The 26,528-nt window shown below is 46.1% G+C and overlaps 1 protein-coding gene across 2 annotated transcripts in view; it reads left to right on the forward strand.

Annotated features, from left to right (window-relative positions):
- Nucleotides 1–26,528, forward strand: part of SUCLG1 (succinate-CoA ligase GDP/ADP-forming subunit alpha) — a 104,641-nt gene that overhangs the window by 51,633 nt on the left and 26,480 nt on the right. For both annotated transcript variants that reach the window (XR_013608372.1, XM_078678689.1), the window contains exons 6-7: nt 7,036–7,119; nt 16,439–16,590. Coding sequence is in view for 1 of the 2 variants with exons in the window: in XM_078678689.1 (XP_078534815.1) it covers nt 7,036–7,119; nt 16,439–16,590 (236 nt within the window). In the remaining variant the exon portion in view is untranslated. The remainder of the gene's footprint in view (nt 1–7,035; nt 7,120–16,438; nt 16,591–26,528) is intronic.

Consider the following 26,528-nt stretch of genomic DNA (forward strand, 5'->3'; position numbering starts at 1 on the left):
ACTTATCCCCTCAATGTATGTGTATCATTCCCCAATATATAAATCTTGTGAAGGACTCCGGCTGCTATGGTATGACCCAACAGTGTTGTTTAATTGGACCGCCTCTTTAAATTGTCGCATACACTCACATTTACCCAGTGGAGAAAATGCCAGCCCTTCGTTATCGCCAGTCATGTATCTCCGATGTCCCCATATACAGGCTTACTACACCTGCGATCAAATGTGGCAGCGTCTCGTCCCAGCCTCACAACGTGCCGACAGCTGGGCAAATATCTACCCGTCGCTGTGCTGCGCGCCGCTAGCGTGAGGACCATGTGATCACGCGCTGAAGTGCGGGTCACCTGACTTTCACCCCCGCTACGGTGGCCATATTGGAATGCCCGCGTTAAGATCTTTTTTTGCAGGAAACATAAGTCTAGGGCTCTCTATTTCTCATGAAAACTCTATCATTAAAACCTAGTGTCACAACATAGTTTTATTTTATCTCTCTGATATAATTTCATCTATTAGCCGTCATCCATACAGGCCATTCATCGCAATGATTACGTCACAAAGGCTAATTCGTGTACTCATTCATAACTGCCCACATTGCCTTAATCAATCCTCTTTCTAGTGTCCTGGGTTAATGCCAAAGAGGATCCAGTAAAACATTTTTTTTATCATATATAGTTGAAACGCATCACGTTACGTCCTTATGCCATACAGAGATTCCATTATTCTAATGATGCACCAATTTCATAACACAGAACACTACAAAAGCCATAATGGTTTACACTCTAATTCATAATGTTGTCCTTTATCTTGCTGTTCACATGAGTGCAAGGCTTTGGATGTCCTAAAATGCTAAAAACTCACATCAGTGTGCCTACAATGGTATTCTATGCTACACATACATATCTAAGCCCCCAGCTTACAATATCTAAGGGATTGTATTCCCTTTCTTTAGGTGCACCCTGAGCGTAAATCTGTAGTGTATTGGTGGTAGTGTTCCTATACAGTCTGAAGCCCATCTTCATGAACCAGTCAGTCGTAGAGCCCTACTGTCTGCTGACTTTGTTCCATTCAATATGATCATTTAATCCTGTTTGGTCTACTCTCACAGAGAAGATCCATCTGACTTCTTTGTTAGCCAGTATTCTTTCAATGCTGTCACTGCCCGCCATCCCCTTTTCCAGAACAACCCACCTTAATGCTCAGAGGTAATGTTTATGTTCATTGAAATGCTGTACCAGGCGCGTCGTGAGCTTGCCTGCTTTGATGGTGCTAAAGTGCTCTTGAATCAGCACTTTAACTTTCCTGGTTGTTAGGCCAATGTACTGTAGCCCTCACTGGCATGTCAATCTATATTTGATATTAACTGTATTTCAGTTTGAGAACTTATTCAAATGCCATGTTCTTCCATTGTGCAGCTGCACAGTGTTAGTTTTTTCTGTTTATTCGCATACCGAGCAGCCCCAACACGGATAATGTCCGTCTGGCATCGTAGTGATCTTTGATTTCTGTGCTTGGCATGTTTGCACACGTTTATCTTTCAAATTACTCGCCCGTCTGAATGCGAATCTCTGATGTGGCATCTTAAAATCAACGGTGGACAGCAACAACCAATGTCTCCTGATCGCATGTCTTATCTTGGAGGCTAATGGGTCGAATGTCAGAACTACCGGTAAACAGTCACTTACTTCTCTCATATTCTTTTCCATTAAAGCCTCCCGGGGACTATTGCATGCTCTTTTTCGGGCCCTGTTAACTATCTTTTTGGGATAGGCTCTTTGCATCAGTTTCCTCGTCAAATCTTCAGCTTGCTGAGGGAAGGACTCCACAGTCGAGCAATGGCGTCGGTACCTCAAAAATTGACCTACGGGCAAATTATCCCGCAGGGCTCTCGGATGATAGGACGGGTAGTGTAACAATGAATTCCTATTAGTCCCTTTCTGATGAACCATCGTACACAGTTTGACCTCCTGTACACTAATATCCAGTTCTAAGTATACAACATGTTTGTTACTTTTTGTCCACGTAAACCACAGGCACGTGTCAAGGCTATTCAACCAGTCCAGAAAGTTTAACAGGGTACTCTCCTCCAGTATATATACACAAAACATCGTCAGTATATCTCTTCCAGGGAACAATGTGTCTGGAAGGGATTTGACGAATGATACAGGAAGTGTTCCTCAAACTGGCCTACATAAATGCATGCCAGGCTGGGCGTAAAAGTTGCGCCCATCGATGTTCCGGACACTTGCAGGTATAGATCATCTTTGTAACAGAAATAGTTACATGTCAATGTGAGTTCTATGCACTGAAGCACGAACGACTGGAGAGTATCATAGAACCATTCTTGTTCCCCCAGGGCTCTTGCTGCTACCCCCAGCGTAGCTTACTTGGGCATACAAGTATACAACGATTCTATGTCGATTGTAACTAAAAATTGCTGTGTGGAGTCAAATGTCAGATCATTAAGGGTATTCTAAATATCTGTAGTGTCTCGTACGTAAGTTGGTTGTTTCAGCACAGACTCTCTTAAAAAGAAGTCCGCAAATTGGGACAACGGCTCAAGTATGGAAGAAATTCCCGATACTATCGGGCGCCCGGGTGGGGGCCGTTGTGCCTTATTCACCTTTGGTAAAATGTAGAAGGCCGGAGTTCTGGGGTTGGTATTAGCAAGAAACTCTGCCTCCTTACTCGTTATCCATTTTTTACTCCTGGCTTCTGCCACCATCTTGGTGATAAGATCTTAAAGTTAACACAAGGGGTCTCTAGGGAGGGGGTGATAGTTTTTACGCTCACCTAGCAGCCTCAACACCTCATTACCATCTGTGGTATTCAAAACTACAACCTCCCTCCTTTATCGACGGACTTTATAGTTATGGCAGCATTGTCCTGTAGGGGCTTTACTGCCTCCCAATCTACATGGCTCATGTTATTGAAGCCATTTCATTGGTCAAGTTGTTCCAATTTCGAGATCTCTTCCAAGACCTTCTGCTCGAATACCAGGACCTCAGATCCGACCGATGAAATGGGTGGACAAAACTGGGAGGGATGTCTCAAACTGGTTGTGAATATAGATTCTGGTTCTAGATCTTTACTGGCAAAGAATTTTTTGAGTTTGATTTTCCTCATTGTTTCGTGGAATTCCGTCCTACACTTAAAGGCATCATGTCTCTGGGTGGGAACATATCCCAATCCTTTATTAACCCCTTCCATGCTGATGACGAGCTCAGCTCGTCATCAGCATTACCTACCCTGTGCGGATGACAAGGTGAACTCGTCACTCAACATGTTGATTTTGAAATTCCAGCGCACAGCGGGAAAACCGCTAGCGTGGAAGTGGTTAAGTACCCGAATCTCGTGGATCTCAGTTCGTAGTCTCATAAATTCATGACTAAGTTGTATGCTCAGTGAGAACATTGGCCATTGCCGTCCCTGGTTCTGTCGGCCTCGGCCTCTGCCCCTCTGTGCCCCACCTCCTCCGTTGCCCCTGTGGGTTTGTCCTAAAAAAGAACCCAAAGGAGCGCCTAGATCCTCGGTAGACTTTGATTGTGGATCAAACCTTTCTCTACCAGGGTTGGGTAGCTGTACCTCCTCTTCTTCCTCACTCGAGGTGTTATCGAAGGTCCAATTCTGGGTGTTCTCCTCTGCTGTTGTCTACCACGCCTCTGCTAATGCACTTGGGACACTTGTTCGCTTCCCTGTTGGTAGTGTTTATCGTCTACATACGGGAAAGCCGACTCGTGTGTACCTCTCAAGATTTGTTCGTAGACCCTTTATTTTCTGATTAACCATATAGTTCTTGTACTCTGCCAAGTCCCCTTGGATCGCTATAACTTATCTTTGGTATCATTAATGGTTGTAACTTTTTTCAGAGTTTCCTCTAAATCTAAGATCTCCAACCAATAGTTCATCACTCAACCTCTTTGCCGTATTAATGATCAATATCCGCCAATCTCTTGTACCTTTACGTAACTCCAATCTAGTCTAAACCTTTGACAACAGTGAGAAGGGTGGTGTTCTGTGCTAGTGCCCCCAACTGCCATTTTTGTAATAAAAAAAAATTTAATTTGTGTAAAACCGTGACAGTTTCCAGTGGAATAGTGTGAAGTTAAACATTTTGCAAAGTTTGTGGACTTTGCACAGCATCTTGGCTTGCAACATTTCTTGCATTAAGAAGCATGAACATTTTCTGGTACATACCTTTTCTTTTTTTGCATCAGTTTTTTGCGTGTTGACAAAACTTAAACCTTTTCCCAAACATGCTTTTAACCAAATTGGATTCTTCTTTGGACATGTGTTCCAGATTGTGACTATGACCGTTGTTAGAAGTTGGGTTTTAGATTGACTGGGTATGAGCTCTAGTCGAGCAGCAACTACAATCCTAGTCGGGATAAGAAGCAGGTAATCCTTAAATTAACCTATACCATCCCTCTGGTAGCTTGACACAGAGCAGCCAGGCTTAACTTGGAAGCATGGTATAAAGTATTTGTGCAACACTTCAAACGGTGAAAACATCTCACACAAAGTTTCCACACCAGATTAGAAAAATAGCTGTAATTTAATTATTAAAACAGGACCAAAATGACAAAAATCCAATAAATAGAACTTGGGATATTGAATTTCAAAGTTTTTAGGTAAAATAGCACCTAAAAGCAAAAGTCTCTATTTGGAATATCGGTACGCACCAGACCGGAACATAGTCCAGGCCGACAATGATAGAGTGTTGGCCGGATACAGGGACCCAGTGAGGCCCGCTCAACAAAAATACCTTAATCCTGGAGCATCTCCGTCAAGGATGCGTGGAACAGTCGAGGCGATCCGTCTGTGCCAATCCACACAGTGGCGATGGTGTGCAGATCCAGCTGTGATGGTGCATCAGCTGCGAGGAGTGGTAAGCTGTGATGTGGAGGTTCATAGTCCTCTAGGCTGCCCGCAAATGGGTGCCTAGACCTTGTATCAGGAAGAACTTTGTGCAGTGGTGGTTCCCAAGGTCTTGCCTCTGCTCCTTTCCACGCAGCAGCAGCATTGCATCGGTGCTGATCAACGCAGCAAAGGCGCATCCAAGCAGCAGAGGTGATGCGTCAGTTCAACAGCAGATTCATTGGTTCCGCTGGAACCGTAGGCCAACTTTCAAGGGTCCAGGACTGGGGTGGCAACAGTTGGCCGGGCAGACTCACAGTTGACTGAGTCCAGGTGCAGAAGTAGTGTGGTTAGAAGTATTTTATGTCCCTGAGACCAGGGATTCAGGAGGCCAGTCTGCTATTTCTTGGAGTCACTGTGGGTTCCAGTGATGCAGGTCCAGTCCTTCTCACCCAATCAAAGGAGAAGCACAGCAAGGCAGGTGTCCAGCAAAACGGCAGTCCAGCAGAGTGGCAGTCCTCTAACAGGACAGCAGACCTTCTACCTGGCAGTCTTCACAGGTCCAAAAGTGTACTGAAGTGATGGTACCAGTACTTATACCCAGTTTGGCCTTAAGGTGGGGGAGACTTCAAAGACAGGTCTTTGAAGTGCACCGAGGTCCTCCCTTTCAATCCTGGCTCCAGACTCACTACTTGGGGGTTTGTCACACAAAAAGAACCCAACGGACGACTTTTCCAGTTAGCACCTCACCCTTAGTTTGAACAAATCAGTAGTCCTGTGCGGACATACTCCGGCACCTGCCGTTGTTTAGTGCCCCTGTGTACCAGATTCTTGATCATCAAAGCATGTGGAGGTGCAGCAGGTAAAGAAGTCCATTTGAATGTATTTAACAAATTTTTAATTTTCTAAGTTTTTAATTTATTCATTTTTACATCCTCTTTTCTTAATTGATGTACATGGTCAAACCAACACGTTTCATCCCATAAACAATTGGACTTCATCAGGGCTTAGTTTTCTATGAAGACACATGATATCCCAGTTTTGTGCAGCATCATTGTTCCAGCAAAATAGGCTGGTAAGTAGGGAAGTAGGGGCCCCCTCTCTTCATTACCCTTCTAAGTAACAAACTTCCCGGTCTCTTCACATTCTGTAGGAAGTGTGCGCTGAGCTACCTCTCATTAAATACTCACTACTTGGGGGTATGCAGCCCTTTATGTGGGGACAAAACAGTCTATTCAGGTGTAAGTGAGGCTGGGTTCAGCTCCTCCCATTCCCCCAGGATGGCCCACCTAAGCTCCGGTGTGTGTGGCTGTCTAGGGGGCATGCACACACCCTGCTGTTATGTACCCCAGACGTGGTCAGGCACCAAATGGCTAAAGTCAAGAAAATGCCAACTTTCTAAAAGTGACATTTCCATAATAGCAATTTAAAATCCAACTTTTCCCTAAGTTTGGATTTGGAATTGTGATTCCAAAGACACCAAACTCAATGTCTATCTTTTCTCTTTTCACAATTGGGAATCACACCTATAAGATGAAATGAGGTAATCATATTGTTAACCTATAGGAGAGATATGCCTTGCAGTAGGAAAAAATGAGTTTGGGAGTTTTTCACTGCCAAGACATGTAATACTTAAAAGTACTTGTCGTGCCTTTTAAATAAATTGCACCCTGCCCTCTGGATTGTCCAGGGCCTACCTTAGGGATGACTTGTGTGAGTAAAAAGGGAAGGTTTAGGCTTGGCAAAAGGCTTATTTTGTCAGGTCAACATGGCAGTGTAAACTGCGCACACAGGCTCTGCAGTGGCAGGCCTGAGTCACTATTAAAGTGCTACTTATATAGAAGAGACTTGTAAGTAAATGTAATATGCCAATTGGGTATGAGCCAATGGTACCATGGGAGAGAGCACAAGTACTTTAGCACTAGTTAGCAGTGATAAAGAGTCCTAAAGCCAACAAAAACGAGGTCAGAAAAAGTGGAGGAGGAAGGCAAAAACTTTGTGGGTGACCCTGCATAAAGAACCATTTTCAAACAACCGTTTACTTCTCAAAATAAATCCAATCTCTTAAACTTCATTTACATTTTAATGTCCTGTGGCTCATTAAGCCATATGTTCCTCGTGACGAAACATACATACTGATTGTTTACTGATTATTGCGTAGTCTAAAATACATTTTTTTCTCAGGTATTGTTTCAAGATCAGGTACTCTTACCTATGAAGCCGTCCACCAGACAACTCAAGTTGGATTAGGACAGTCTCTTTGTGTAGGTGAGTATATTTTATGCTACAGAGTGAATTAATAGTTCATGTAAAATATTGACTGTTGTTCTGCTTCTTCAATTTGTATACCAATACATGTGTACACTTCATATAGACCTATTGTAGTTTCCTAATTGGATACACTCCTGTAAACTTGCTAATTGAGTTAGTATTCATACCGTATTGTCTCTAAGCACACACTTGGTTTTCATTTTTTTTTTACGGATAAAGTGGTTAATTGATTAGTGGCTATTTGGTACTCAGAAGAGAATAGTTTTCAACTGCTTTGTTAGATGTGCTTGGAATCATTCTTTGCACATTGACTACCTAAAGTATGTTAAAAGGTGTGGAATTACCTTCATGTCCTTTATAAAAGTCTATTGGAGTTTAAACATCAGCATCTAAGAGCAGTGGTTTTCAGTGCATTATGTCAATAACAATCATTTTGAAAACAAGTTTGTTCATTAAACTCAATAGTTTAGTTTAGTGAAAACATTAGATATTTTCCTCCCAAAATCTTGATAACAAAAGAAAATACTGTAGTAATCCACCTTACCTTTTCAAACAAAGTGGTACATATTACTTTACTTGAAGTCGCGAAGGCATGAGAGAGAGTGACTGTTAGCAATGAACAGTCCCTACTTAATCATAAAAAATAAGGCATATTGTTTGCGTACCACTTTAGTGTTTTAAAAGTCTTAAATATAGTTATCTGGCATACAAAGGGAACAAACCATATATTAATTATTTCCAAAAACCTAACTTTAACTGTATAATGAGCTAGGATTCTGCAGTAAAGTCTAACGTCAAATATTTAGTTCTCTTCCAGGGGATCCTCATCAATAGTCATAAGCATTAGAATATTCCCGCCCATGCGCGGGACCCCGGAAACAATATATTATATGTGCCCCACATATATTATAGACATATATATAAATATATATATATATAAAAATAAGCAATTGCAGCCAAATAAACAATAGAGCTGTAATATGCAGTGAAGAATCTCCACAATACAGTGAATTCTGTATTAGAAACATGAGAAACAACACCAATGCTTGTTTAGAAACTGTTTTAATGCTCAGAAAACAGTAGAAATTCTCATAACACACTGTAAGCATATACAGCTCCCAGGCTGCATTGCAAAATCCCAGTCTAAAAAGACTGAAAAGCTAACCTGTAGCTGAATGCACTAAAACTGACGCTGTGCCTTTAAGGCACCTCTGCCCCTAGCTTCCCATCATGCCTCAGGGGTTACAGTTAGGTCAGTTGTTCTTTCCGGCTCCTTCAGGAAGGACCCTGGATACTCAGCTCCACACTTTTCTGCCTTTTCCAGTCAGAAAATCTTCAAAAGAACAATTTTTTGATTTACTTTGACTTTTCACATCATAGTCAAGTAAATAACTGCTTAGCAGTCAATTTTTTGTGAGGTTTTCCTGTCAGGATGCCCTCATTATTTGATGATTGCCCTTCTTGTGGCCACAAGAAGGCAAAAACGGACTCTCATGAGGTCTGTATTTTATGCTTGCCAGAGGATCATGATCCTAAAGGCTGTTCTCATTGTAAAAAGCTGTCTGACAGAACACTTAAAGACAGAGAGAGGAACAGGCTCTATGGTCTGGCCCAGAGATCCATGAGAGGAAGATCTGCAGAGAGGAAGAGTTCAAAGAGACCCAGAACTCCCTCCAAAGGCAAGTCAGAGTGTCCATCAACCTCAGCACCGGGCTCGGCGCTGAAAAAACGACATCTGATGGACGGTTCGAGAGAAAAAGCTCCGTCGACGTCGAGATCGGCGTCGATGAGGAAATCGTCGTCGAAAAGAGGTTCGCCGTCGTCGAAGAAAGCTCCGCCGTCGTCAACTAGGCGACGATCGGCGTCGAGAGAAGCCACGAGATCGCCGTCGACGAGAGGTTCGGCGTCAAGACATAAGTCAACTCCGCCGCCGTCAACCAGGCGACGGTCGGCGTCGAGAGACAGATCACACTCGCCGTCGTCTCGACGTCGACAGGCTTCGAAGAGTGTGACACCTCCGTCGACGTCTCCACGGAGGCGCTCGGCGTCGAGGAGCAAGAGCCCCCTCGGACGATCGACGTCGAGGAAGGGATCATCTAAGGCACGTCGGCGCTCGTCGTCGAGGATGTCCGATCCTCCGCCGTCGCCACATGCCAGGTCGATGACATCTCCGTCGCCGACAGATCAACGTCGGCCGACGTCGAGAGCTCCGTCGACGGCAGGACTAGACCGTTCGACGTCGAGACCTCCGTCGACGGCAGGACTAGACCGTTCGACGTCGAGACCTCCGTCGACGGCAGGACAACGCCGTTCGACGTCGAGGGATATGACTCCGCCGTCGGCGCATCATCACCGATCGACGTCAAGGGACCACAGATCATCGTCGAAGCATTCAACGCCGAAGGTTATCGCCCCGTCGACGCCGCAGAGGCGTTCGACGTCGAGGGAAAGGCTTTTGAGACGTCCTCCAACACCGGTGAGACGGAGATCGCCTTCAGTGCCTTCGACAATCCTAGTGACACAATCTGCTTCACTCCATTCCTCCTCAAGTGCCTCGGGGTCAACGGGGTCATCTTCTAGGAGTAGGAGTCCCGTTCAGAAGAATCCCCAGCGGGGTTACACTTCACATATAAGACTCTCTCCAAGATGGTATGCTCCGTTGAGTAATTGGAAGGATTCTAAGGCACCAGAGAGACTTCAAAGGTACCTGAGTCCAATCCACGGGTCTCCTCTTCAGCAACCAGAAGAGGCAGAGCGATCACGCTCACGAGAGAGAAGAGCGGACAGGTCGCATGCCCCTAGGGTCTCCCGATCGCCAAGGAGGGAGCAACCCAAATCTCGAACACCGAGAAAGGAGGTACGAACTGAGAGATCGAGATCTCCAGTACATCAGAGGGTATCCCGTTCTCCTCGAAGGGAGGAACGACCTAGGAGATCACCGGTGAGGAAGGAGCGTTTTCACCACAGGAGTAGAAGAACTCCTTCATCCTCCCCTCCATCTTCGCCTAGATCTTCGAAAGGGGACTACTCTCCGACGCTGGCAGACAGTCCTCGCTCAAGAGCTTCCCCTCTGGACGACGTCAACACGTATCTGGACGTTTTGCAAAGGGGTGCTCACAAGCTGAATATAGAAATGACCACTCCAGAGGTGTCCACTACTGTGATTTTTGAGACTCTTCATCACAAATCATATGCAAGGCCGTTGCTCCCATTAGTCCCAGGAATAATGGACCCAATCAAAGAGGTTTTCCTCACGCCAGCAACGATCAGAGCAGTACCGGCACGTATCCAAAAAAAATATAGGCCGGCTGACTCAGATCCTATCTTTGTTAAAGGTGAGCCTGCAGCGGACTCAGTTATTGTAGCCTCAGCTAGGAAGAATCACACGGTCGCTCCCTCTTCGTCAGTTCCTCCTGACAAAGACAGCAAGACGCAAGATTCTTGGGGACGCAAGGTATGCAGCACAGCAGCTTCATCCCTAAAAGTCTCTAGTGCATCAGCCCTTCTGGGAAGGTACGATAGAGCCCTATGGGACTCCATGGAACGATTCAAAGAGAAATTGCCCAAGGAGGACCAGAAGGACTTTGAGGAGACCGTGACGGAGGGCTGTTTGGTGGCAAACCAAATGATTAGTTCATCAGCAGATAACGCCCTTCTAGCTGGACATAACTACTCACATGGGATATGTGCGAGGAGATCCTCTTGGCTACGTTTAACTGGGCTCAAGCCAGATGCCCAACAGCGCATCCTCAATCTGCCTTTTTCCGGATCTTCACTCTTCGGGGAGCATGCCGATCAGGAAATGGCCCGGATGAAGACCGAGTTAGACACAGTAAAGGCAGTAGGTCTGGAGAAACAGAAAGCACCGTTCAAACGACGCTTCAAGACCAACAAGAACCGGGGAGGCCAACAGAGGGTTCAAACCCCTCAATGGTCTCAAAACAAGCCGCAAGGAAAGCCGCAATACAGAGGAGGAAGGTCAAGCAGAGGTAGAGGCGGACATAATCAGTCCTCTACCACACCTAGAGGAGGCAAGGCCTGAGCAGTGGCTTCCTCTGTCACCGTTACCCACTCCAGTGGGAGGAAGTGCTGCACATCATCTGGCAGAGTGGGTCAGCATCACGAAAGATCGGTGGGTGCTGAATATACTGCGCAATGGATATGCGCTACGTTTCAGGAAGAAACCACAACCGGCTCCTCCAAAAAAGTCTCGCTCGTACCAACTAGAGCTCCTCAAAAAGGAAGTGAGCGTCCTCTTAAAGAAAAACGCAATCGAAGTGGTACCCCTATCCCAAAGGGGGAAAGGAGTGTACTCAAGATATTTCCTTGTTCCCAAAAAAGACCAAGTAGGCAAATTCAGACCAATTTTGGATCTTCGACTCCTCAACAAAGTGGTGGTCAAAGAGAAGTTTCGCATGTTGGCACTCCACCAAATATGTCCTCATCTACAGATCGGAGATTGGATGTGTTCGGTGGATTTACAAGACGCGTACTTCCACATTCCTATTAGACCAGGTCATCGAAAGTACTTGAGGTTCCTGGTAGGGTCCAAGCATTACCAGTTCAAAGTGCTTCCTTTCGGACTCAAATCCGCACCAAGGGTCTTCACCAAGTGCATGGCAGTGGTAGCGGCGTGTCTACACAAAAAAGGTCTCTTTGTGTATCCATATCTAGACGACTGGCTCCTGAAGAGTCCATCTCCTTGACAAGCCACCAAAGACTGTCACCTGTGTCTCCAACAGCTACACAGGCTCGGCCTCCATGTAAACTCAGAAAAGTAGATCCTGCAGCCCACACAAACTATCCACTATCTGGGAGCAGTTCTAGACACAAAGTTAGGAAGAGCGTTTCCTTCGCAAGAGAGACTTTCTTCCATGGGACGAAAATGCAAAAAGTTACTTCAGATTCCTCGTCCAAAGGTGCGAGACCTAGCGTCTCTGTTGGGCTCCATGGCGTCCTGCATCTTCCTAATACCGAACGCCAGGTTGAGGATGCGGCCTCTACAAGAGTCGGTGGAGGATCAGTGGGACCAAGCGACTGGAGATTGGGAGGATCGAATCATCCTGTCTCAAGCAGCGCTGACCTCAATACAGTGGTGGACTCTCCCTCGGAATGTCCTGCAGGGAGTCCCTTTTCAGCAACCTCTTCCTTCGCTGTCTGTGGTGACGGACGCATCTCTAGAAGGCTGGGGTGCTCACATGGGTCATCTTCAGATTCAGGGTCGCTGGTCGACCAACCTTCAGACATACCACATCAACATGCTGGAGCTTCGAGCAGTTCATCTGGCGCTCAAAGCGTTCTTTCCAGCAATAACAACGGACAAAGTCCTGGTTCAGACGGACAACACTACAACTATGTTCTATCTGAACAAGCAGGGAGGAACTCGATCTCGCCCTCTGTCTCTGGAAGCCCAGGCAATCTGGCACTGGCTTCTGGCTCGGGGACTGTCGGTGGTGGCAGTGCACCTTCCAGGCGAGCTAAACACAAAAGCAGACGCACTCAGCAGGCACTTCGAAGATCAGCCAGACTGGGTGCTAAACGACGAAGTGGTCGAAGAACACTTCCGTTGCTGGGGTCGTCCAGACATAGACTTATTTGCGGACGACGAAAACGCCAAATGCCACGCCTTCGCGTCCAGGATCCACCGGCCAGGGACGCAAGGGAACGCTCTCCTGCTGGAGTGGACAGGGATGTTCGCTTATGCTTTTCCCCCTCTGGCATTGATTCCGAAAGTGGTGGCCAAGCTCATCAGATCGAGCATGGACATGATCCTAATTGCTCCGGATTGGCCGCGACAATGGTGGTATCCAGACCTGTTACATCTGTCGCTGTGTCCACACAGACGGCTGCCGTGCAGGCCAGACCTGCTGAGCAAAATGGACGGGAGGATCCTGCATCCCAACCTCCAGTCGCTGAACCTGACTGCATGGCTCCTGAGGTCTTGCAATATGGACACTTAAATCTGCCTCCGGAATGTATGAATATTTTAAGAGAGGCAAAGAGACCTTCCACAAGGACGTCTTATGCGTTCAAGTGGAAAAGATTTTTCATTTGGTGTAAGGACCATGGCTTTGATCCCACCAAAGGGCAAGAAGAGGTAGTCCTACCATACCTCCTATACTTAGCGACATCAGGGTTGAAATACGCTTCTATTAGGGTTCATCTATCTGCCATAGTAGCGTACAGAAAATCACCTACACAAACATCGTTTTTTCAGGTCCCGGTGGTGAAGGATTTCCTTCAGGGATTAAAGAAGGTCTATCCCCCTGTGAGAAATCCTTCTCCTCCCTGGGAGTTGAACCTGGTTCTCTCCAGACTGATGTCTACACCTTTTGAGCCTATACACAAGGCCTCCTTGCAGCATCTCACTTGGAAGGCGGCCTTCTTGGTGGCAATAACCTCTGCGCGCAGGGTTAGCGAGATTCAAGCACTCTGCACCAAGGAACCTTACACTGTGTTTCACCGCAACAGAGTAGTAATGAGGGCTCACCCTTCTTTTCTTCCAAAAGTGGTATCGGATTTTCATATAAATCAAACGATTACCCTTCCTTCGTTCTTTCCTAACCCATCGACCCCAGCTGAGAGGTCGTTGCACTCGTTAGATCTTAAACGGGTGCTAAAGTTTTACCTAGAAAGAACGAAGGACACCAGAAAGACAGACCAACTCTTTGTCAATTATGGTGCAATGAGGTCCGGGTTTGCAGCAGCCAAAAGATCCATCTCCAGATGGATTGTCTCTTGTATCAAACTAGCATACCAGCTGGCTGGCAAACCTTTGTTGCAATCACCCAAAGCTCATTCCACTAGAGGGAAAGCAGCCACAATAGCTTTTTTGCATGACATTCCTATGTCAGAAATATGCAAGGCTGCGACATGGAAATCAGTCCATACCTTTACAAGGCATTATTGCCTAGAGTCTGATTCCAGAGCGGATTCTCAAGTAGGGCAAGCCTCCTTGAGAAACCTATTTGGGTAGAATAAGGCCTATTTTTGGGCCTACGGATATAAATGTTATCTGTTGATTCCTTTGCCCGCAGGGATGAGGTGAGGCTCGCTACTCTATTCTAATGCTTATGACTATTGATGAGGATCCCCTGGAAGAGAAGGATTAGTTACTTACCTGTAATCCTAGTTCTCTTCCAGGGGTATCCTCATCAAAGTCATAAGCACCCCTCCCGCCTCCCCGGGCAAAGGACTTTGTTTATTAAATAGGAGATGTTTTTTAACCTGTTATTACCATGGTTTGGTTTTCAGTCTCCGAAAAGAACAACTGACCTAACTGTAACCCCTGAGGCATGATGGGAAGCTAGGGGCAGAGGTGCCTTAAAGGCACAGCGTCAGTTTTAGTGCATTCAGCTACAGGTTAGCTTTTCAGTCTTTTTAGACTGGGATTTTGCAATGCAGCCTGGGAGCTGTATATGCTTACAGTGTGTTATGAGAATTTCTACTGTTTTCTGAGCATTAAAACAGTTTCTAAACAAGCATTGGTGTTGTTTCTCATGTTTCTAATACAGAATTCACTGTATTGTGGAAATTCTTCACTGCATATTACAGCTCTATTGTTTATTTGGCTGCAATTGCTTATTTTTATATATATATATATTTATATATATGTCTATAATATATGTGGGGCACATATAATATATTGTTTCCGGGGTCCCGCGCATGGGCGGGAATATTCTAATGCTTATGACTTTGATGAGGATACCCCTGGAAGAGAACTAGGATTACAGGTAAGTAACTAATCCTTCAACGCCCCCTACTCTGAAATGTAATGGAAACCACTAGCATTTGAATGGTTCTGCATCTCAAATCAGAAGTTGTGCAGTGTGCAGCCTGTAGCAGTTTCCAACCTTTTCGTGGGAGACAGTTTTAGTTTTTAGGTCTCACCTGAGCCAGAACAGGCGCTACTCTAGTGAGACATTTAGTGAGTGGGCTTTAAAAAGTAGACCACAGCTTTTTGTGTGGCATAGAGTGTGCGGTTACGCGCACAGTTACGAGCAGAAGAGCCAGCTGGCTTTCCTCTCGCTCTCCCATGCGTGCCTCGATCCGCCTCTCTGTCTAGCTCGCGCTTCAACGGCCCTCCCCCAACACAGAGTTCGACTTGCGGCAGCGGGTCTTGTATCTTTTCTCCTTGAGCCTGCCTTACCCCAGAGCCTACTGTTATTCAGCTCCTGATCCCACCCGCTCTTCTCTTTGTTTCACACATAGCCAGCTGTGATCTTTCTTTTCTTGCCTTTTTCACGCTACCTTTCCTTTCAATTTCCCGAGGCTGTCAGCTCGGCGATGGCCTGCCGCTCTGTCTCTCTCACGCTCTTTATTCGAAGCACAGCGTCACATGCTTACTTGTGAAACCCTGCATGTCGTAATGCCGTCTTCCTGTTCACTGAATACAGCTCATGTGTGAGTGATTGAGTTAAAAATACGAACAACATTGACATTCTTTGGGGATTGATTTTTAATGTAAACTAAACTTGCAAACACGTTATATCTAAGAGGGAGGAGGCAAAGTATTTGTTTTCTTCAATTCCTAACCATTATTGTTTTGCCTGTTGCATTAAAAGATGTTGGAAACATTTCAGCTTTTGGTTTCTTTTTTGTGAACTATATTTCCTTTAAAGTTTGCTCCGTTTTAAGGATGATGGAAACCTGATGTTTTTAAACACTAGCATGGTGTACTTTTTTTTTTTTAAACTAGCTGTATACACATCAAAATATTAATTCCACGTTAATTATCTGGCGAAGAACCCGAACAATTCTACTGCAAGTTTTTGATATATATAATTTTGTTATTCATCCTCAGGGCATTCGCTTATTTTTGTGGCTGCAGCTTTTAAAACAATTTTATTAAAACATATTGTGGGTTAATGAAGCAAAACGACTCAAAACAAAAGTAGTTTTGCAGCCAGTATTTCCAGTTTTTTATCTCCTGGAACGCGTCGTTCTCATGTGCTTTCTCTGCCCCTTTGTTCTTTTTTTACTTAAATCATAGCTAAAGTCTAAAGTAATTTGTTAAAACAAGCATTGGCATAGCCAATAGGTCTCGCCATTGGGACCTTATAAGTGTTTAGCCATGCAACAGTTGATGTTGTTGCAGGAAGGATATTGTGCTGCATAACTAAATACAAGTGTAGGAAGTTGCTTATTCCTTTAGAATAATGTTACTTCTAGTACAGGTTTTGTATACACAGACAGTTGGATGCTATAGGAGTAGTGATACTGATTAGTTAACCAATTAATATGTTCTGTTTTTAGGTCTACAAAGAGTGATTGACAATTTCTTTTTTTTTTAAACTAAATTGTTGCTTCTTTTCAGGTATTGGAGGAGATCCCTTCAATGGAACAAATTTTATTGATTGTCTTGATGTCTTTCTGAAGGATCCACATACTGAAGGAATTATATTGATAGGTGAAATTGGTGGCAACGCTGAAGAAAATGCTGCAGAATTTTTGAAAGAACACAATTCCGTAAGTGCCTTGAAAGGCGTAATTCTGATTAACTAGTTGCCTACCTCACACAAATTGGAGTGTGTTCACAATTACTGCTTTTTGTTTATTTCTTGTATTGGATATCGGCAGACATTAAAAGTTTTATAAAGGCAGCTATTGCTGCCCAGGCTCTAACCGCCCTAGACCTCAATCCATGGCTCATCCACTCTTCGATTTGCTATATGTTCGAGGCATGTGAACTGTAGATCACATGCTATTCATACTCCTGCCATCTTGTGTTGGGTCCAGATGTTTGCAAGTTGTTTTTGTTCAAAGAAGTCTTTCCAGTCACAAGGTAGGTGACTTATTCCTTTCAGTGATAGTGCGCATGGGCATCGACTCCAGATTGTTTTTTCCCACCATTGGGGTCAGACGGGTATTGCTGCGCTCTGCTTCAGAATCGATCCTCGGGTTCCCCCTCGGTGCGTACTCTCTCTACATTGATGGTATTGTTTTTCAAACGGGTTTTCTCTTTCCGCGGTTCGATTTGAACTTCAAAAACTTTGACATTTTGACCGCAAGATCTGTGGGCGGCCTTACAGCCTTTCATGTCCATTTGGCTCCTCGTCGATGGAACGGGTCTATACTCAAGGTTCTTTCTTGTGCGCAAAAAGGACAAAAACGAGTTCAGGCCCATTCTGGATTTGCGACAAGCAGCAAACAAATGGATTTCCAGGGAGAAATTTTGCATGCTGTCCTTGCACCAGATTTATCCTCCGCTGCATCGAGGAGACTGGCTTTGCGCAATAGATCTGCAGGATGCATACTTCCATGTGCCCATTGCACAGAAACATCGGAAGTTCCTGCGCTTCCTAGTCGCCAATAACCACTATCAGTACACCGTACTTCCGTTTGGTCTGAATTTTGCACCCAGGACGTTTTTGAAATGCATGGCGGTGTTAGCAGCGTACCTGAGAAAGAACAAGGTGCTTGTCTACCTGTACCTGGACGACTGGTTGATCAAAGCCTCCACCTTCCAGGAAGCGCTATTGCATTTCAACAGGACGGCTGTTTTGTTGAACCAACTGGGTCTGCAAATCAACATGTCCAAGTCTGTTCCGACTCCTGTTCTGCAGTACTTGGGAGCCTCCATCGATACTCTCAGAGCAAGCGTGTGTCCTTCGGAGGAGCAATGCTTATCGATCCTTCGGAAGGCTCAGACTCTCATGTCCGTTCCGTCAACGACAGTGTCGACAGTGTCGTCTCTATTGGGGTTGATGGCTTCTTGCACCTTCCTCACACCACATGCACGCCTCCACATGAGACTGCTGCAGGAATGTCTGGAGGATCAATGGGACCAGAAATGAGGGAGCTGGGACGACCGGATCACACTGTCTCAGCACGCTCAGCAGTCCCTGAAGTGGTGGTGTTCAGCAGAGAATCTCCTCAAGGGGGTTCCATTCCAGAAGGACATTCCAATACAGACCATTGTGACGGGTGCTTCTCTCCAGGGCTGGGGAGCGCATTCGGACCATCTGCTGATCCAAGGAATGTGGTCTCAGGCGGAGTCCACGTATCATATCAATTTTCTGGAACTCAGAGCTGTTCATTTGGCGCTGAAAGCTTTTCAACCGTCCTTCCGGACCTGTTCCCTGCTTGTATAGACGGACAATACGACCACAATGTATTACCTCAACAAGCAGGGGGGCTCGAGATCGCGCACTCTGTCTCAGAAAGCGCAAGCGATCTGGCACTGGCTGCTAGCCAGATGACTGACGAGAACAGCTACCCATCTACCAGGTGTGCAGAATGCTCAGGCGGACACACTCAGCAGGCTCGTTCAGGAGAACCACAAGTGGGTCTTAAACGACGAGGTGCTAGGACACATCTTCGCCAGATGGGGCACTCCAGAAATGTATCTGTTCGCCACCGCCGAAAACAGCAAATGCCGAGACTTTGCCTCCAGGTTTTACCAACTCTGGGGAATGCACTATGGATCAGCTGGTCGAACAGCTTTCTGTACGCTTTTCCGCCCATTCCCCTGATTCCAGCAGTGATCATAAAGCGGTCTGAATCCAGAGCGCGAATGATCCTGATTGCTCCGGAGTGGCTTCGACAGTGGTGGTTCACAGACCTGCTCCACCGGTCTCCCCAACCCTATCTGCGGCTTCCATGTCGGCCGGACCTTCTAACGAAGTTCGGGGGCAGATGGTGCTCCCCCACCTCTCATCATTGAGTTTGGCGGCATGGCTCCTGAGATAGTACAGTATGGACACTTGAACTTGCCTGACAACTGCATGGAAATACTGAAGGAGGCTAAGAGACCATCCACCAGGACCTCCTATGCCTACAAGTGGAAAAAGTTCTGCATTTGGTGCACGGCCAAGAATGCTGACCCTACCTCCTGCAAGGAAGAGGTCATCCTTCCATACCTACTGCATTTAGCTAAATCTGGCCTTAATTTCCATTCTATTAAGGTTCACCTCGCAGCATTAAATGCGTATAAGTAAAATGCCAGTCACAAACATCATTTTCCAGATACCTGTAATTAAAGATTTTTTGGAGGGTTTGAAGAAGGTATTTCCCCCCGTTAGGTGTCCACGCCTTCGTGCGACCTGAATGTGGTGCTGTCAAGGTTGATGAAGGAGCCCTTTGAGCCTATTCATAAGGCTTCTCTGCAGCATTTGTCCTGGAAGGCAGCTTTCCTTTTGGCTATAACATCGGCTCGCAGGGTGAGTGAGATTCAGGCTCTGTGTTGTCAGGAGCCCTATACTGTATTTCATGCTTCCAAGGTTGTCATGAGGATTCACCCTAAGTTTCTACCTAAAGTGATATCTGATTTCCATGTCAACCAGACAATCACGTTACCTATGTTTTTTCAACATCCTTCCTCTCCGGCGGAGAGGTCTGTTCATTCACTTAATGTGAGGCAGGTGTTGAAATTCTACTTGGATAAGACCAAAGACATTCGTAGGTCAGATCAGTTGTTTGTGAATTACGGTTCAGTCAGGACTGGCCTTGCCACCTCCAAACAGTCCATATCTAGGTGAATTGTGTCCTGTATACAACTATGTTACCAAAAGGCTAACAAGACTCTAGGGGGTAAGCCTAAGGCTCCAGCGGATTTGCTATGTAACGTTCCCATTGCAGACATCTGTAGAGTGGCTACGTGGAAGTCTGTGCACACATTTGCTAAACATTACTGCCTGGATTCTGATGCCAAGACAGATGCGCAAGTTGGGCAGGCTTCGCTGAGGAATTTATTTGCTCAGTAAGGATTTTTCTTCCAGTTTTCTTCCACTGCTGGATTTGGTTGTTGGGATGGGCTTGCCATTCTATTCACAGACTATGACTATACACAGAGATCCCCTACTACAGAAGGAGTAGTTTCTTACCTGTAACTCCAGTTCTGTAGTAGTGGTATCTCTGTGATAGTTGTAAGCGACCCGCGCATCTCCCCGCTGGAAGAAAACGTTTTTTCCTGGATGCTACAGGCCTGGCTTTAAGGGACCTTCAAAAAGAACCGATAGTAACTTGCCTTTGGCTGTGCATCATGGGATACCGAGGGTCTCTGGAGGGTTCCTTAAAGGCACGGTATCCCTTTTCCAGGCACATAATGGCAGCCTATGAGGCTTGTCTGTCCAACCCTTCCTCTCTATCATGTCAAAGGATTTTTGTGAAGGGGAGTTTTTCTGTGTGGTGAAACTCTGTAAAATGTGAAAATTTAGTGATATTATTTGGCTATCCTTTTAACTTCAGGATGAAGTGCTGGCCAATGTAGCCTTATTAATGTTAGGCTGCATTATTTGTCTTTCATTTTCTCTTAAGTGTCTATGCAGGACTGCAGAAGAAGACCACTTAAGAGACTATTTTGATTGCTCCGGGATCCCCGCACATGAGCGAGACTTTTCACAGATATCCCCCTATCACAGATACCCCTACTACAGAACTGGAGTTACAGGTAAGCAACTACTCCAGCTGTCCCTACTACAATATGCCTCGCAGAGCGAGAAGCAATGCTAGGCTTGACCTAAAAAGCTGTATATTCACCATGACACAGGGCATATCCATGCTAAAACAGCATCTAAGCACAAACTTTCTGAGGATGATAGCCCATGCTAAATTTCTCTCCAGAAAAAAAGCGTAGGCACGAGTCCTTACCATACGCTTCCATCTCCTCCTCCTCCCTCTCCACCACACCTTGATCCATTACAGATTACACCGAGTCAGTCAGGTCTACCTCATTTTCACACAGGTGACACTGACGATGCCTGATTATCAGATCATAGGGCGGACTACACAACTGATCCTCCACAGGCACATACCCAGATCTTAAACCTGACAAATACTAGCATCTTACTACGATGATACTCATGGTTGCAGATATGCGGGTTCAAACCTGAAGTCCAACAATCCATCCTGGCTGTACCCTTTAATAAAAAACATCTCTTTGGCACTGAAGTCAGTCTAGTGCTCAAAAAAATAAAAAAGGACACAGATATATCAAAATCGATGAGAGCGCTTCAATCTCCCTCCAATAGAGGTTCCTTTTGGCTCCCTTTTTATAGGGGAGGGTGCAAGTCCACGGGCACTGACCCGGGCACTTCCTCCTAAAAAGACAATTCCCAATCCTTTTTTAGAAGAGGATTTTGCAGAAGAGGAGGTTATTGAGTAAACAGTCCCATGGGTAGAGGTCAAAACAACACACTTTACACTTTCCTTTCCTCAAGCAAGCAGTGACTTCCCAACACTTCCTCCGACTATTCCACAACTGTAAGCAGAACACTTCAAGACTTTCTCCCCATTTGGAAATCAATAACAACAGACAAATGGGTGCTTGGATTTATCTGACATAATTATTCCCTGGAGCTTATCAACAATCCTCCAAACATTCCTTCTCGATCCCACAAAATATCACCAGACCACCAGCACTTGCTTCAACAAGAAGTGCAATCTTTATTACTCAAAGGGGCTGAAGAACAAGACCCACTTCAGTACCAAGGGTCAGGGGTTTATTCCCTTTACTTTCTCCCCTCTGGTGTTCACGAAAGTGATGGCAGTGGTTGCAGCTCATCTGCGCAGATCAGGGGTTTCAGTCTGCCCCTATCTCGATGACTGGCTGTTGAAGGGTGGCTCGCCCCAGGCTATTGTCTCCCACCTCCAGACTACGGATGACCACCTGCATTTGCTGGGGTTCTCCATCAACGTGCTGGAGTTGCACCTGCTTCGCTCTCAGAAGGTCCTCTTTATCGGAGCGGTTCTGGACACTGCGCAGTTTCGGGTTTATCCTCCCGAGCAGTGAGTCCGGGACATACGGGCTATGATTTCGATCTTTCGGCCTTAGTCCTGGTTTTCGGTCTAGATGACCCTGAGGCTGCTGGGCCTCGTGTCCTCCTGCATCCTGATGACCAATCGGTCCTGATGGCATATGCGGGCTCTGCAGTGGGACCTGAAGTTGCAGTAGGCGCAGCATCAAGGGGACCTGTCCGAGCACGTCCAACTTTCGAAGGGCACTGCAGAGCAGTTGCAATGGTGGCCCACGGACCAAAATTGGGTCAGTGGCCAATCCCTCTCCCTTCCCCAACCGGAGCACACAGTGGTGACGGATTTGATTCCCTCCTGGGATGGGGCTGCCATATGGGAGAGGCGGAGATCAGAGGCCTCTGGTCTCCGGCGGAGTCCAGGCTCTATATTAATCTTCTGGAGCTCCAGGCGATCATACTTGCACTGACGGCATTCCTTCCCTCTGTCGGGAAGATTAGTGCAGGTGTTCACAGACAAAACCACTGCCATGTGGTATTGCAACAAGCAGGGCGGGGTGTGGTCTTGGACCCTATGTCAGGAGGCTCTGCGTCTCTGGACATGGCTGGAACGTCAAGACATTTCCTTGATGGTTCTACACTTGGCAGGTTCTTTGAACACAAGGGCGGACAAACTCAGCCGCAGGTGCGTGGTGGATCACGAATGGCGTCTTCATTCGAAGGTGGCACAAGTGGTCTTTCAACAGTGGTGAGAGCCTTGGTTAGATCTATTCGCCATGAAAGAGAACTCTCAATGTCATCTCTTCTGCACGTTGGCGACGCTTTTCGTCACGAGTGGAGCTGCGGTCTGTTGTAAGCTTTTCCTCCTATACTACTTCTACCCAGAGTGCTGAAGAAGATCATGCACGACCGGGCCCAAGTCATTCTTGTGGCTCCGGACTGGGCTCGAAGAGTTTGGTATCCCAAGCTACTTAGTATGAGCATGGATCCCCCGATCCGACTGCCTCTTCGGGAGGATCTTCTGTCACAGCAGCAGGGGACGGTCCTCCACCCAAACCTGTCCAGCCTCCACCTACATGCGTGGAGATTGAGCGGCGACAGTTGATTCCATTTAACTTGCCTTCTGAAGTCTGTGATATCATTCTGGCAGCCAGGTGTCCCTCCACTAAATCGGTATACGCCTGCAGGTGGAAGAAATGTGTGGCACGGTGCACAGCGAAGTCCTTTTCTTCCTTTTTTCTCTCGGCCAGCAGAATTGCTCTATTGGGACTTAAATCTGGTTCTTACTTATTTGAGGTGTACTCTTTCGAGCCACTTCACAACTGTCCTCTTTGTTTATTGACTGCTTTCCTGGTTGCCATCACTTCCGCTAGGCGTGTGAGTGAGCTCCAGGCACTTTCCTGTAAGCCTCCCTTTCTGTCGGTTCATCCGGATAAGGTTGTGCTTCGCACTTGTCCTTCATTCTTGCCAAAGGTTGTCACTGCCTTCCACATTGGGCAAACTATCACCATGCCCACTTTCTTTCCACCCCGCACCCTTCCAGAGAGGCTCCACTGTCTGGACCCAAAATGTGCGCTCTCATTCTACCTGAATCGCACACAACAGTTATAGGTGGATCACCAGCTGTTTGTTGGCTACATAGGCGCCAAGAAAGGCCAGACTGTACACAAGAGGACTAACTCCCGCTGGGTCGTCTTGTGTATTAAGGCCTTTTATTCTCTGGCTAAAAAGGAACCTCCCGTTGGGTTGCGCGCCCATTCTACCTGGGCGACAGCAGCTACTACTGCATTTCAATTTCACGAGTGGGTGAACTCTGGAAAACAGGAAAAGTCATCACCTTTGCCCAACTACAAGACCAATATGAAATTGCACCTACTGAGCCGTTTCGGTACTTGCAGGTCAAGCATGCGCCCAAAGCGGTCAACCCCCCTGATACAATCCCACCAAAAGCCTCCCCGTTAGAGGATAGACTCCTCACGGAATATATAGATAGGAAGGCCATATCACTCATATACCCTACGCAACTGTTAGGGGAAAAATAGCAGGCTAATGTGGGTGAGACTGGCTGGCAGGAAGTGCTAGAATCCCAGAGGGTGGAGGCGGTAGCCTCTAAGGCCAGTGACCAACTTTGCCTGCGAAAATGTGGTGACATAGGCACTTTTTATCACACAATGTGGCAATGCCCTGCAATTGAAACGTACTGGGTAACATTGATGAGCACAATATCACAGGTTAGCGCAAATCCTGTATGGCCTAAGCCTAAACGATATCTCCTAAACATCTGGGAACCAACCAACATGAATCACACGGCCCAAGCTTGGGCACCCTAGGCATGATAATAGCAAAACAAAATATTGACAGACTTTGGGGAGCGCGTACGGTCCCAATACTGGGAGACTGGTGGGATATTGCCATGGCTGCTTCAAAAGCTACATATGTTCACAGAGGATGCCCCCAAAAAATTAGAAAGGATGTGGGGTAAATAGAATACTTTTAGGGGAGGTATCTGTACCCCACCGACTATAGATTGGTTCTGATAATTAAAATGAAACACTGCATGTTTTCTGACAGACCTAATGATGTATGTATGTATGACATGCTATATGCCTATGTTCTCAAATATTGTATAATGGGAAAATACTGTCTTGTGGATGTGTCGTACCGGAAATGTTACTACTGCAAGTCTTGTCTTTAATAAAAATGTTTTTAAAAAAGGGGGATACCTCCAAGAATTCCCCCTGCTCCTTACAAGGCTAATGGATCCACCTTTTGAACCAATGCACAAATGTCACTTACAATTCCGATCATGGAAAGTTGTTTTCCTCATAGCGATAACTTTACTAAGAAGAGTTGTTGATCTTCTCGCTTTAACTATACAAGAGCCTTCCTTTCAACTTCCCTAAGATTGAGTGGTTCTTCGCACCAATCCTAAATTTCTCCGTAAAGTAGTTTCAGGTATTGCAAGATGGATTGTAAAATGTATCCTAACTGGTTATGTTAAAGCAAACAGAGCTTTGTTAGTACCCCATAGAGCGCTTTCTACTTGCAAAATAGTGGCTACTGTGGCCTTCTTCAGAAATATTCCCTTAGCTGATATTTGTACGGCAGCAATATGGTCTACACCGCACACATTCACCAAACACTATTGTGTAGATATGTTAGCAAGACAGCAGGCAAATGTAGGCCTAGCAGTACTTAAAAATCTATTTCAAATAACTGCAACTGCTACGGGTTAGCCACCGCTTTGGAAGTTTACTGCTAGGTCTATGCAAAGCATGTGATCTACAGCTCACATATGTCGGACAGATAATGTTACTTATCCAGTACGCATCTGTTTTTAGCACATAGAGCTGTAGATTCACATGTGCCCACCCACCTCCCCAGTCTCTTGTAGTAGTTGTAGTTCTTAATTCACATTCACACGCATGGAAATCTCTATTCAACACATACTAACTCCATTCTCACCCTCGGCGGGAAAATAATCTAACAATGGAGTCGATTCCCATGCGCACTGTCACTGAAAGGAGTCGCCGCCTACCTCGTTACTGGAAAGACTTCTTCGAACAAAAACAACTTGCAAACATCCGGACCCAACACTAGATGGCAGCAATATGCAAAGCATGTGAATCCATAGCTCTACATGCCAAGAGCAGATGCTTACTGAGTTAGTAACATTATCCTTACTAGTAATTTTTCCTCTCCAAACTCACTTTTACGGTTTAGCTGCTGACCACCTTGTGTTGTTTTTTCTTATTTGAAAGTAACATCTAGCCTCAGATTAATTACAGTGCAGTATTCCCCAGGCATCAGACTGGTTCTGGAAAATCTTGAACAGTACCTCTGCACTCCAGTAGGTGGCAGCCACACCTCTGCGTTGGGCTAAGGAGCTCTGAACTTCAAGAGAAGGGTTATGTCATGTTGGGAGTGGGCAGAATAGAGAATTCTAGGATGGCTAGATGCACACAATTAGTAGGAAGTGGCCTTCAGGAGGGAGGGGACCTAGTAGCCCATTTTCTACTGACCATGTGCTACCCTGAGGGCATTTTCTTGGCATAAAGGGGTGCCCCTGGCACTCAAACCTTAAATCTCGAACTGGAAAAGAGGTCTGAAGGACTTCCCTGCTGCACGAAAGGCCTGGTGAAGAGAGGCTATATCGATGTGGACTACACCGGCTGGACCTGTTGGCTAGCAAAGGAGAAGGGACTGTGCCTAGTCTCTCCATGTGGAAAAGTCATCTCCAGAGCCCAGTCAAAGCAAGAGTCTCCATCGGTCAGCTAGCTGTCCTATTCGCAGCACAGGGCTACAACAGCTAAAGAAGCCTGCTAGGGCTAGCTGGTAGCCCATATGTTCGCATTGCCGCCACTCGCTGGCGTGCAGCACCAGAGATCAGGACCCAACGCTCAAAGTAGCACCAGAGACTGCCCATTAGAGTCGTCAGAGTGTCCCTTGGTCACCCAGAAGGCAAGTTATTGTCCAAGAGAGGATTCCACTGTGACTGCGATACTTGACGACTGGTGGTCCAGTGGGGCCTGGACTTCTGGCAGGACTGAGAGGACTTTGAGGGATGTCAATCCCAGTAGCCAGGACGACCTTAACAGGTTTGTGGACCAAAGGCTAGACAGAAAGAACAGAGTTGATCGAGTCACATCCACTGCATCTTTGAGCATCCATTGCATCAGGACACTTCCATAGAAGGTTATGGCAAGGAGATAAAAG

Source organism: Lissotriton helveticus, chromosome 2_2 (assembly GCF_964261635.1).
Source record: "Lissotriton helveticus chromosome 2_2, aLisHel1.1, whole genome shotgun sequence".
Taxonomy (NCBI): Eukaryota; Metazoa; Chordata; class Amphibia; order Caudata; family Salamandridae; genus Lissotriton; species Lissotriton helveticus.